Source organism: Oryctolagus cuniculus, chromosome 17, assembly GCF_051225735.1.
Source record: "Oryctolagus cuniculus isolate XC-2025 breed Fujian yellow rabbit chromosome 17, ASM5122573v1, whole genome shotgun sequence".
Taxonomy (NCBI): domain Eukaryota; kingdom Metazoa; phylum Chordata; class Mammalia; order Lagomorpha; family Leporidae; genus Oryctolagus; species Oryctolagus cuniculus.
The window spans coordinates 51230214-51243399 of NC_142883.1; the positions used below are offsets into that span (position 1 = coordinate 51230214).

Sequence of the window (13186 nt, forward strand, 5' to 3'; positions counted from 1 at the left end):
TGGGGCGGGGAGCGAGGGGCGGGGGACGGGCGGGCGCGCGCGCGCGGACGCGGACGCGCGCTGTCCCGAGCAGGGGCCGGGAGCGGCCGGGGCTACTGTTGTTAAAGCGGCAACGCTCCCGCACTGTGGGGCCCACCGAACCGGGACCTGGCAACCGAGGGGAGGAGGCAGAAGGGTGGGCAGGAGGCCGAGAGTCGGGAATCCTAGGAAGGCCTGAGAAGCCAGGCGCGGCGGGGGCGGACCCCGGGGCACCCCCCCCTCCCCGAGCCCGGGACCCGCGCACGCCCGCCGTCGGAGGCGCGCCCGAGGGGGCGGAGCCTCCGGTCGGGCCCCGCCCCCGAGGCGGCTTGGTCCAGGCCCCGCCCCTAGCGCGCGGCACCGGCCGGCGCCTCCCTCGACTCCGGTGACCGCCTCTCTCCTCCCCGCCGGACTCATCGTTCTAGAATTCACCGCGCAGCTGCCTCAGGTGCTGGGGCCAAGTGCGGGCGGCGGCGGCGGCGGCGCAGCCACGGGGGTTGTGTGTCCCTGCCGGGCCCTCAAGTTCGGCAGCCCCGGCAGCCCTGGCCGCCGCCTCAGGCCAGAGCCGCCCTCTCAGGCCGGGAGTGCCGCCTCAGGCCGGAGTCGCCCTCGCCGGCCCAGGCTGCCCCTTCCAGCGACCCAGGGTGGCCGCCTCAGGTGTGGGGCCGCCACCTCAGGAGCTGGGCTTCTCACACCCGATTACGCCCTCAGGCCTGGCTGTTCCGGAGGCCCGGGCAGCCCTAGTCCGCTTGGCAAGGGTCCCGCTGACCCCTTCAGGCCCAAGCTGTACTCCCAAGCCTGGCCCTTCCCCCCAGCAGGCCTCGCCCCCTCCCCAGCGGACACCCAGACTCGGCCCCGGCCTGGCCCCTCGGGTCCTCATCTGCCCTCCTAGGCTTGCGTGGCCCTCCTGTTGCCCTGCGTCAGGTTTCCTGAAGGCCCATCCTGCCCCTTGGATGTTTTAAAAAAAATTTTTTTTGACAGGCAGAGTTAGTGAGAGAGAGAGAGAAAGAGGGAGAGAAAGGTCTTCCTTTCTGTTGGTTCACCCCCCAAATGGCCGTGATTTATTTATTATTTTGAAAGACAAGAGTTACAGACGTGGAGGTGGCGGAGGGAGAGAGGGAGAGAGAAGTCTTCATGGGGCCGGCGCTCTGGCGCAGTGGGTTAAAGTCACTGCCTGGCGGCCGGCGCCCCGGCCCACTGGGCTAATCCTCCGCGGTGCGGCGCCGGCACCCCGGGTTCTAGTCCCAGTCGGGGCGCCAGATTCTGTCCCAGTTGCCCCTCTTCCAGGCCAGCTCTCTGCTGTGGCCCGGGAGTGCAGTGGAGGATGGCCCAAGTGCTTGTGCACCCCATGGGAGACCAGGAGAAGCACCTGGCTCCTGGCTTCGGATCAGCGTGGTGCGCCAGCCGCGACGGCCATTGGAGGGTGAACCAACGGCAAAGGAAGACCTTTCTCTCTGTCTCTCTCTCACTGTCCACTCTGCCTGTCAAAAAAAATTAAAAAAAAAAAAAAAAAGTCACTGCCTGGAGCATCCTCATCCCATATAGACTCCGGTTCGAGTCCTGGCTGCTCCTCTTCCAATTCCGCTCCCTGCTAATGCGCCTGGGAAAGCAGTAGAAGATGGCCCAAGTGCTTGGCCCCTGCACCCACGTGGGAGACCAGAAAGAAGCTCCAGGCTCCTGGCTTCTGATCCGCGCAGCTCTGGCCATTGTGGCTAATTGGGGAGTGAACCAACGGATGGAAGACCTCTCTCTCTCTCTGCCTCTCCTCTCTCTGTGTGTAACTCTGACTTTCAAATAAATAAATAAATCCTTAAAAAAAAAGGCAGCAAAGAATGGCCCAAGTCCTTAGGCACCTGTACGCATGTGGGAAACCTGGAAGAAGCTCCAGCTCCTGGCTTTGGATTGACTCAGCTCTGGCCATTGTAGCCATTTAAGGAGTGAACCAGCAGATGGAAGATCTCTCTGTCTCTACCTCTCTCTGTAACTCTTTCAAATAAATAAAATAAATCTAAAAATCTTCCATTTGCTGGTTTACTCCCCAAATGGCAGCAACTGCTGGAGCTGGGCCGATCTGAAGCCAGGAGCCAGGAGCTGCTTCTGGGTCTCCCAAGCACTTGGCCCATCTTTTACTACTTTCCTAGGCAGTAGCAGGGAGTTAGGTCAGAAGTGGAGCAGCTGGCACTCGAACCGGTGCCCATATGGGTTGCTGGCTCTGCAGGCGGCGGATTCACCCGCTACACCACAGCGCTGACTCCTCCCCTTAGATTGAGGGCATCCACTTAGGCCCAAGTCTCCAAAGTCATAATGCCCCCCAAGTTGCCCCCTGGGTTCTGCTGAGCTCCTCCTGGCCCAGGATTCCCCGTTTGGACCCCTCTTGCCCTTTCTGCCAATTCTGACACTTTTTGCTCAGCCCGTCCCCAGCTGCCTTTGGATAAATAGTTGTTCGCCTCCAACAGTTTCCAGTTAGCTTTCTCTGTCCCTTGTGCAGCCTATATACATTCTCCTATCTTACATGCCTTTCCTGCCCATTCTGACTGACTGTGGCTGTCTTTTGCTGCCCCTAATTCTGGCTCTGTACAACTGACACCTCTATCTCTATCTCTATCTCTATCTCTATCTCTATCTCTATCTCTATCTCTATCTCTATCTCTATCTCAAGATTGATTTGACAAGCAGAGTGACAGAGGGAGAGAAATCTTCCATCCACTGGTTCACTCTCCAAATGGCTGTAACAGCCAGGTCTAGGCCATTCAGAAACCAGGAGTCCAGAGCTCCATTCCAGCATGCGGATGGCAGGGACTCCAGCACTTGGGCCATCCTCTGCTGCCTTCCCAGGCACAGTAGCAGGGAGATGGATCTGAATCAGAGCAGCTGGGACTCCAGCTTGTGTCCCAGTACAGGATGCTGCGCCACAACACTGGCCCCCCTCTGCTCACCGTTCCTATAGACATTCCCAAATGCCTCTCTTTCCCATTTGCCAACTGACTACTCTCTCCAACCACCATACTTCCACCAGCTACTCGTACCTGATTCTTTTACTATCTCTCAATTCTACCACTTCTCTACCTGCCCCCAACCACTGAGTCTATGCCTGCTGCTCCCAAATGCCCCTGCCGCATTCAGTCTCCACCTGTCATTCTTTTCATTTCATCCTTTCCTATTACCTACCTTTTTTTTTTTTTTTTGGACAGGCAGAGTAGACAGTGAGAGAGAGAGAGAGAAAGGTCTTCCTTTGCCGTTGGTTCACCCTCCAGTGGCCGCCACGGCTGGCGTGCTGCGGCCGGTGCACCGTGCTGATCCGATGGCAGGAGCCAGGTGCTTCTCCTGGTTTCCCATGGGGTGCAGGGCCCAAGCACTTGGGCCATCCTCCACTGCACTCCTGGGCCACAGCAGAGAGCTGGCCTGGAAGAGGGGCAACCAGGACAGAATCCGGCGCCCCGACCGGGACTAGAACCCGGTGTGCCGGTGCCGCTAGGCGGAGGATTAGCCTAGTGAGCCGCGGTGCCGGCCTCCTATTACCTTTTAAGTCACTTAAAAGCCATCTGCAAATTTTACTTGCTGCATGCATGTACTTCAGAAAATATACTTTCTCCTTTACGTCTTACCACATCCACTTTCCCTATGCTTACCGTCTTCCACCTGTAGGTTCAGCTAACAGTTGAGTATTAGGAATACCTTTTAAACTCTTTTTTGCTTTTTCAGGATGCACACATCTGCTTTCCAGGCTCTAGATTGGTCTCATCCCTACAGCCATTGCATAGTGAGTGATTTGTTTTCCATTTTTCTCCCAGCAGCAAGGAGGAGACTCAGTTGAACTACCCAGCCCAGTCCAGTCATGCAGGTACAGGAATATGGAGACAACCTCATCCCCTTTGCCAAGTGAGTCCTCCCTACTGGGTGGGGAGGATGGGGATAGGATGGAGCAAGATTGCATGGCTGGCTCTTCCCGGAGTAGGAAATAAAGAACGGGAAACTCAAGGCCTCATCTCAGGGGATTTATTACTCTGTGTAACAGTTTTTCACTGTAATCTTCTACCCATTGTATTAGGCACTGGGGATGCAGTAGCTAGCAAGACAGGGGTCCTACTCTTATAGAGCCTATTTTCTACAGAAGGAGAAGACAATGTGTAACATAAAATTATATAAAGATATAATTATATAATATTATAAAGAATGGGGGTGGGCATTTGGCCCAGTGGTTAAAACACTGCTTGGGACACCCACCTCCCATTATCCAAGTGCCATTGTTTGTGTCATGGTGCTGCTTCTGACTTCAGCTTCCTGCTAATGTCCCACCTGGGAGGCAGCAGGAGATATCCCAAGTACTTGAGTTCCTTCCACCCACATGGGCGACCTGAATTAAGTTCCAGACTCCTGGCTTCATCCTGGCCCAATCTGACTATTGCAGGCATTTGAGGAGTAAGCCAGCAGATAGAAGATCTTTGTTTCTCCGTCCTTCTATCTCAATTGATTTCAAGTTAAAAAAAATTTTAAGATTTATTTATTTATTTATTTGAGAGGCAGAGTTACAGACAGAAAGAGGGAGAGGTCTTCCATCTGCTAGTTTACTCCTTAAATGGCTGCAATGGCCAGAGCTGGGCCAATCAGGAGCCAGGAGCTTCTTTCAGGTCTCCCATATGGGTGCAGATGCTCAAGCATGTGGGCCTTTCTTCCACTGCTCTCTCAGGCCGTTAGCAGAGAGCTAGATGTGAAGAGGAGCAGCCAGAACACGAACTGGTACCATACAGGATGCCGGCACCACAGGCAGAGGCCTAACCTACTATGCCACAGGTGCAGCCCCTAAAATTTTTAAAAATTTTTTAAGATTATTTATTTATTTATTGGAGAGGTAGTGTTACAGACAGTGAGATGGAGAAACAGAGTAAAAGGTCTTCCTTCTGCTGGTTCACTCCCCAAATGGCTGCAATGGCCAGAGCTATGCTTATCTGAAGCCAAGAGTCAGAGCTTCTTCCGGGTCTCTCATTCAGGTGCAGGGGCCAAAGCACTTGGGCCATCTTCTACTGCTTTTCTAGGCCACAGCAGAGAGCTGGATTGGAAGAGGAGCAGCCAAGACTCAAACCAGTGCCCATATGGGATGCCAGCACTGCAGATGGAGGATTAACCCATTCCGCCACAGCGCCAGCCCTGGAAATTTTGTAATAAAAAAATAAAATAAATACAATTTCAGCTAGTGATGATTACCATGAAAAAAAAATAGCAAGAGAGGCCAGCATTGTGACACAGCAGGTTAAGCCAACACTTACTTGGTGACACTGGCATCCCATATCAGAGTGCCAGTTTGAGACTTGGTTGCTCTCCTTCCCACCCAGCTTCCTGCTAATGTGCCTGGGAAAGCAGTGGAAGGTAGACTAACTGCTTGGGTCCCTGCACCCACTTGGGAGACCCAGATGAAGTTTTGGGAATGTGACTTTGGCCAGACCAGCCATGGCCATCTGGAGACTGAACCAACAGATGGAAGATCTTACTCTCTGTTGTTTTCTCACTCACTTTGTTTATTTGGAAGGCAGGACAACAAAGAAGGAGAGAAAGCTTCCATTTGGTGAGTTTCCATTCAGTGGTTCAATCCACAAATGGCTGCAATGGCCAGGGCTGGGCCAGGCCAAAGCCAGAAGCCCAGAACTCCATCTGGGTCTCCCTAATGGGTGGCAGGAGCCCAAGCATCTGGACCATCATCTGCTTTCTCGGGCACATTAGCAGGAAATTGGATTGAAAGTGGAGTGGGTGGGACTTGAACCTGGTGCTTATATGGGATGCTGGCATTGTAGGCAGCTTAATATATTGTGCCACAACACTGGCTCCCAAATGAACAAATCTTTTAAGAAAACAGAGGTATAGGGGCTGGCATTGTGGCTTAGTGGGTAAAGCCACTGCCTGTGACACTGGCATCCCATACAAGTGCCAGTTCAAGCCCCGGCTGCTCCACTTCCAGTCTACCTCCCTGCTAATGTGCCTGAGAAAGCAGCAGAGGATGGCCCAAATCCTTGGGCCCCTGCACACATGTGAGAGACCCAGAATAAACTCTGGGCTCCAGCCATTGTGGCCATTTGAGGAGTAAACTTGTGGGTGGGAGATAGCTCTCTGTCTCTCCCTCTCTTTCTCTCTGTAACTCAAACTTTCATATAAATAAAATAAATCTAACAAAAAACACACAGGAGTATACTATAATATAGTATATGTCTTAGAAGATGCAGGGTTACTTAAGATGACTGTGGAAGACTATTCTGGAGAATTTGAATTAAGATTTTTTTTAAAGATTTATTTATTTATTTGAGAGGTAGAGTTACAGAGAGAGGGAGAGACAGAGAGAGAGGTTTTCCATTTACTGGTTCACTCCCCAAATGGCTGCAATGGCTGGAGCTGGGCTGCTCTGAATCAGGAGCCAGGAGCTTCCCCCAGGTCTCCCATAGGGGTGCAGGAGCCCAAGCACTTGGGTCATCTTCCACTGCTTTCCCAGGCCATACCAGAGAGCTGGATGGGAGGAGGAGTAGCCAAGACTAGAACTGACACCCATATGGAATGCTGGTGCTGCAGGTAGAGGCTTAACCTACTATACCACAACGCCGGCCCCAAATTGAGATCTTCAAATAAGAGGGAGCTAGTCTAGATTAGAATCAAGGGGGAGAAGTATTAGATTAAAAAACCTCAACAAGCAGGTGTTTGACATAGCAGTTTAGATGCCCATATTCTATATCTAAGTATCCAGGTTCAATATCCAGCTTCCTGATGGTGTAGTCTCTGGGAGACAGTGATGATGGCTGAAGGAATTCTTGCTACCCTGGACTGGGTTCTTGACTCCTGGCTTTGGCCACAGTTGGGGGCTGCTGCAGGCATTTGGGGAGTACATCAGAAGATAGGAGCTCTCTTCCTCTCTTCGTCTCTCTGCCCCCCAAATAAATAAAAATTTAAAAAGGGGAGCGTGGTAGGTGGCAGGCATTTTTTTTTCGACAGGCAGAGTTAGACAGTTGGTTCACCCCCCAAATGGCCGCTACAGCTGGCGCACTGCGCCGATCCAGAGACAAGAGCCAGGTGCTTTCCTCCTGGTCTCCCATGGCAGGCATTTTGAACAGTGGTCAAGAGAACACTTGGATGGCCGGCGCCGCAGCTCAATAGGCTAATCCTCCGCCTACAGCACCAGCACATGGGGTTCTAGTCCCGGTTGTTCTTCTTCCTGTCCAGCTCTCTGCTGTGGCCTGGGAGTGCAGTGGAGGATGGCCCAAGTCCTTGGGCCCTGCTCCCACATGGGGGACCAGGAAAAGCACCTGGCTCCTGGCTCCTGCCATCGGATCAGCGCGGTGCGCCGGCCGCAGCGCGCCAGCCGCGGCGGCCATTGGAGGGTGAACCAACGGCAAAGGAAGACCTTTCTCTCTGTCTCTCTCTCTCACTGTCCACTCTGCCTGCCAAAAAAAAAAAAAAAAAAGAAAGAAAAAAAGGAAGACCTTTCTCTCTCTCTCTCTCTCTCTCTCTCTCTCTCTCACGGTCTACTCTGCCTGTCAAAAAAAAAGAACACTTGGAAAGCCCACATCCCATATTAGAACACCTGAGTTTAAGTCTGGCTCCACCTCTAGTTCCAGCTTTCTGCTAATGTGCACCGTGGGAGGCAGCAGGTGATAACTCGAATGCTTGAGTCCCTGCCATCCATATGGGAAAGCTGATTGGCTCTGAGGCTCCTGGCTTTGGTCTGGCTGGGGCCCTGACTTGTAGGCATTTGGGGGAACAAAGCAGGGGATGGAAGATCTATCTCTTTCTCTGTCTCTCTGCCTTTCAAAAAGAAAAAAAAGAAAACAAAACAACCCCAAGAAGGAAACAAGTTTAGTGTGTTGTAGGAACAGGAAGCTGGCCAATGTACTGAGACTTAGTGATAAAGGGAAAAGTGGAGAGAAAAGTCACGAGTTAGGCAGAGGCCAGGTCATATAGGACCTTCTAGGCCATTGAAAAGACTCTGAATTTTATTCCAAAGAAAATAGAATTTTGTCCTAAAATAAAATCTAATAGAAATCTGTCAAATGTTTAAGTAAGGAAGCAACTTAAACAGATTTTTTTCTTCAACTGTTTTATTATGGAAAATTTCAAACAAATACATAAATGGAAAAATTAGTTTCCTGAACCAGATGTACCCTTCTCAGTAATTATCATTATACAGATAATCATCTCTGCACCTGTCCAGCCCCTTCCACCCCAGATTATTTTGAAGTATGTCTCAAACCTTATATCATGTCAAATGGTTTGAAAAGGTTACTCTCACTTCTCTGCACAGAACAGATTGTGCATGGATGACAGTGGAAGCAGGGAGAGGAGAAAGAGGCCATTGAGCAGTACAGGAAGGGCAAAATGACCTGGGATGTGGTGGTGGGAATGGAAATGGTGAGCAGTGGTCAAATTTGGGCATATTATATATATATATATATATATATATATATATATATATATAAAATAACCAAGTGAACTTGCTGGTAAACTGACTATGGGAGATGAGGGACAGTAAATACATAGTAGGTTTTGGGGCCCAAGCAAGTGGGTTTTGGGGTTGGGAAGCCTGGGGAGCAGATGCCGAGGGGGAAACCAGAGCTGGAAATTGAGATTTAGAAGTCATCAGTACATTGGAGGCATTTAAAGTCATGGGACTGGGTGAGGTCATCTAAGGAGAGACAGAGCAGATAAAGGGCTCCAGGTCTAAGCCCTAGAACACTCTACTTCCTAGAGGTTACTCAGCTGGGGACTTTGGAAGTGGTGAGCACTGTTCTCAAAAAGCTCTGTATACCCCTCCCTATCTACCAGAATGTTAGTACTTCTGAGATGGGGACACAAAGTAGGAGTAAAGAGTTCTCTCTTGTGGATCCTTGCATAGACCTAAAGGAACATGTCACATCACCCTGTGTGGCCAGGACCCTCTTCTTTGACAACCATGCTTGCTAATAAGGCTATAAGGTATAGAAGCTTGAGCTCCAGTGAGATCTGAGGCTCAAACAATAGCCAGTCTCCATCCCCACCTTAGTTCTAATCTTTCATACTGAAGTCCTCACTTTCTCAGCTAAAATGCAGAGAGAGGACATGGCCTGAGGGAACCTGCATGGTCCCATGGAAAGGATGAGCACCTGGAATGCTTGGGTAAGGGAAGAACCAGGCCCAAGCCTACTTTGTCCTTACCTCAGGTGTTCCAGGGTGGTCAGCCGATCTCCATCGCCCAGCTTACCTTCCCAGAACCTTTCACCCAGGGTTCTGGAGATGTCCCAGCGTTACGGAGATGTCTTCTGGGAGAACCTTAGTCAAAGGCCCAGGTGAGTACAGAAGGATAAAGTGGGTGGGAAGGTAAGATTGTACAATTTTTAAATTTTTATTTATTTATTTTCATTTTATTTGAAAGGCAGAGAGACAGAGACAGCTTCTATCCACTGGTTCATTCTCCAAATACCAGAAACAGCTGGGACTGAGCCAGGTTGAAGCCAGGAGTCCTGAATGCAATCGGATCTCCCACATGGGTTGCAGGGACCCAAGTGTTTTTTTTTTTTTCTTCAAGATTTATTTATTTGAAAGTCAGAGTTACAAAGAAGCAGAAGGAGAGGGAGAGAGAGAGAGAGAGAGAGAGAGCGAGCGAGCGCGCAATGGCCAGAGCTGGGCTGATCCAAAGCCAAGAGCTAGGAGCTTCTTCTGGGTCTCCTACGTAGATGCAGGGGCCTAGGGACTTGGACCAGCTTCCTCTGCTTTCCCAGGCATGTTAGCAGGGAGCAAGATCAGAAGTGGAGCAGCCAGGACTTGAACTGGCATCCATATGGAATGTGGGCACTGCAGGCAGCGGCTTTAACTGCTTTGCCACAAAGTGGCCCCGGGACCCAGGTTTTTAAGCCATCACCTGCTGACAGAAAGTTGGGATCAGAAGTGGAGTCAGGGCAGGCACTATAGCACAGCAGATTAAGCCGTCACCTGTAATGCTGGTATCCCACATGAGTGCCGGTGTGAGTCCTGGGTGCTCCACTTCCAATCTATCTGTCTGCCTGCTAATTCACCTGGGAAAGCATCAGAAGATGGCCCAAGTTGGCTGCACTCACATGGAAGACCAAGATAAAGCTCCTGAAGCCATTTGGAGAGTAAATCAGCAGAAGGAAGATCTCTCCCTCTCCCCCTCTCTCCCTGCCTATTTTTCCTTCTCTGTAACTCTGCCTTTCAAATAAATAAATCGTTAAAAAAAAAAAAAAGTGGAGCCAGGGGCCAGCACTGTGGCTCAGTAGGTTAAGCTACCACTTGCAGTGCCAGCACTCTGTATCAGAGCATTGGTTCCTGTCTTGGCTGCCGGGAAACCTGCAGAAAATGGCCCAAATACTTAAGTCCCTGCCCATCCTGGGAGATCAGGATGGAGTTCCTGACTCCTGGCTCCTGGCTCTGGCCCGGCCCAGCCCTGCCTGTTGCAAACATTAAGCAAGTGAACCAGCAATGGAAGATTCTTTCTCTCTCTCTCTCTCTCTCTCTCTCTCAATCTCTGTCACTCTGCCTTTTAAATAAATAGATAAGAAAACAAATCTTTATTAAGAGAGAGAGAGAGAGAGATGTGGAGCCAGGATTCTAACCCAAGCCAACTGATGTGAACATTCCAAGCAACATATATTTGTTAAAGATTTATTTATTTTTTTGAGAGGTGGAGTTACAAACATAGAGAAGGAGAGACAGAGAGAGAGAGAGAGAGATTTCCATCCACTGGTTCACTCCCCCAAATGGCTGCAACAACCGGAGCTGAGCCTATCTGAAGCCAGGAACCAGGAGCTTCTTCCAGATCTTCCATGTGGGTGCAGGGGCCCAGGCATTTGGGCCATCTTCCACTGCTTTCCCAGGCACATTAGCAGGGAGCTGAATCAGAAGTGGAGCAGCTGGGACTCGAACCAGTGCCCATATAGGACGCTGGCACCACAGGCAGAGGCTTAACCTACTATACCACAGCGCTGGCCCCTCCAAGCGACATCTTAACCACTAAGCCAAATGGCCATCCCAGACTGTATAATTTTTAACTACCATAAATTCTTACACCAATCAGGCCTGGGCAGAATTTCCTACCGGCTGACAGACATTTTAGCCCCCAGTGCCAGAAAGGTGGTTGGAAGAACTCATCAGAGAGGAATATGTATGGAGCATGTCCCCTCTGACCCTAGCCCCCTTTTTGTGTTCACAGTCCCACCTGGATGGAGGAAAAGTACATTCCGCCCACGCTGGTATGACAAAGTCTGCCCTTCAGCACTTCTCTGTTAACTGTGCACCCTCTCCCACCTGTCTTCAGCTCCTAATGACCTTTCCCTCTGGTGTTCACCAACAAGGGCGCTGACCAGGCCTTCCTCTCCTCACTCTGTGGAGACTTTAGACTTAGGAGAGAGGGGCTGGACTCCAGGTTTCTTGTCACTGTTCTGTCTGCTCTGAAATACCTCCTGCTGGGATGCAAGAGGGTCTTCCAGATCAAAGCTAGACTTCCCAAGATCCTTGGCTCCCTAATTCAGTTCAAGCTCTCCCAAGACCCAGTTCTCTCCTTTATCTCCTTTTCCATTGTCTGGCACAGAGAGCCACTGGTTGCTCTCATCCTGGCCTGTACCCCCCGGAAGGACTTCTACCCCCTGAGGTGCTCTGCAGAAGAAAGAGAAAGAGGCCACAATTGGAACGAATGCAGCAGGGACCTGGGAGCATCCCTGCCCGGGTCAGGGCTGTCACTTATCATCTGGAGGACATAAGGAAGCGTCAGAGAACCATCAATGAGTAAGGAGGCCAGACAGTGGGCTCTGGGAGCCAAGTAGGGTTTGGGTGCAGGCTGTGTTGAGCTAAGGAAGGGGTTGAGAGCTTTCAAGGAATGAAATTGGGAAGGAGCTGTGGGTTTGGTGCAATCAAAATGTTTGTGTTTATATATATATATATATATATGTATATATATATATATATATATATATATATATATATATATCTGAAAGGCAGAGTTACAAACAGGGAGAGACAGATCTTCCAGAGTTGGGCTAGGCTGAAGCCTGGAGCCTGGAACTCCATCCACAGGTCTCCCACGTGGGTGGTGGGCACATTAGCAGGGAGCTGGATTGGAAGTGGAGCAGTAGGGACTCCAAGTGGTACTCATATGAGATGCTGGTATTGCAGGCAGTGGCTTAACCTGCTAAGCCAAAACTCTGGCCCCAAATGGGATGGATTTTTGTAATGTGGAAAGACAGAGGGAACTGAGGGATGGAGGCTGAGCCCCAGGAGGTGGAAGGGGTGGAAACGGGATCACCAGACAGGAAAATACACCATAGAACTGGCGGGTGTGGGATGCTCTGGGGTCACTGCTGGGTCCCTGGAGTGAGCACACTGCAGTCCTAGATGAGAAGAGCTGCGGGTGCAGAGCTGAAGGTCAAAGGCAGTGCCTTGGGTCCCAGCGGTCAGTGTTTCAGTGAAGATTAGAGGCCGGAAGCCTGGCCATCTCCTAAATGCCATCTCCGCAGGCTGAAGAGGGGCCAGTGGGGCAGCTCTGGGGCTGCGTCCGAGCCCCTGGTGCTGGAAGGAGAGGGCTGTGGATTCCACAGCACCGCGGGATACTCTGAACTGGAAGAGGACCACGGCCTCGCTCCTGACAGTGCCCAGGTATGACTGGGGGGCGGGGGAGGCTGGTGTGAGTCCTCGGTCTTGCGTGGAGACAGCAGAAGCCAAGAGCCAGGTGGGAGCGCTAGTTTGAGAAGAAAAACAAACTTGGTGAGAGCTGGAGACGGGTACCCGGGCTTGGGGACCAGCAAATCCGCTGAGCCTCCTCTCCCATCCTTTCCCCTGTAATTTCTGTCGTCTACAGCTGCTTTGGTCTCCCTGGAGTCCCCTGGGCCAGGAGGTGTCGTGCTCCTCCAGGCAGTGGAGCTCTCTGGCCCCCTTCAGCACTGCCACAGCCAGGAGGAGCCCCTTTAACCGCCCCTGGGGGGTGGAGCTGGAGTCTGAGGAGTAAGCGGAAAGCACCTGTGCCCAGGATGCTGGTGCTGCCTGCGGCCCCGGCCCAGGTCATCGCGATCGCCTCCGCGGCCAGCACGGAGCCCTGTCCCGTCCTCTGAGCCATTCACTCCCACGCCCACCTGCCCTGCCCACGAAAACGCCCCGAGCCCATATTCTCTCTGTTGCGTTATTAAAGAGCAAGCAAATGGAGCCAGCGTCG

General features: G+C 51.6%; 1 protein-coding gene across 6 annotated transcripts; it reads left to right on the forward strand.

Moving 5' to 3' along the window:
* The first annotated feature begins 327 nt into the window (after positions 1–327).
* Positions 328–13176, forward strand: INCA1 (inhibitor of CDK, cyclin A1 interacting protein 1). 6 transcript variants are annotated; one of them, XM_051825308.3, is made up of 7 exons: positions 328–466; positions 3813–3897; positions 9189–9314; positions 11195–11234; positions 11573–11766; positions 12495–12633; positions 12836–13176. In XM_051825308.3, the coding sequence occupies exons 2-7, from the start codon at positions 3854–3856 to the stop codon at positions 12980–12982; spliced, it is 690 nt and encodes a 229-aa protein (XP_051681268.3). In that variant the 5' UTR covers positions 328–466; positions 3813–3853; the 3' UTR covers positions 12983–13176. The 6 variants fall into 6 exon arrangements, with proteins under 6 accessions (XP_051681268.3, XP_051681273.3, XP_089174399.1 ...); XM_051825310.3 differs by having other exon boundaries at positions 332–466; positions 3810–3897; XM_051825313.3 differs by lacking the exon at positions 9189–9314.
* The last annotated feature ends 10 nt before the right edge of the window (positions 13177–13186 follow it).

Bases quoted from the DNA above. Each gene is read 5' to 3' on its own strand.
- INCA1 (XM_051825308.3), top strand. From the start codon at position 3,854: ATGCAGGTACAGGAATATGGAGACAACCTCATCCCCTTTGCCAA. The intron at 9,315-11,194 runs GTGAGTACAGAA...TTGTGTTCACAG, and splicing joins AACCTTAGTCAAAGGCCCAG to TCCCACCTGGATGGAGGAAA. The intron at 11,767-12,494 runs GTAAGGAGGCCA...CCATCTCCGCAG, and splicing joins CGTCAGAGAACCATCAATGA to GCTGAAGAGGGGCCAGTGGG.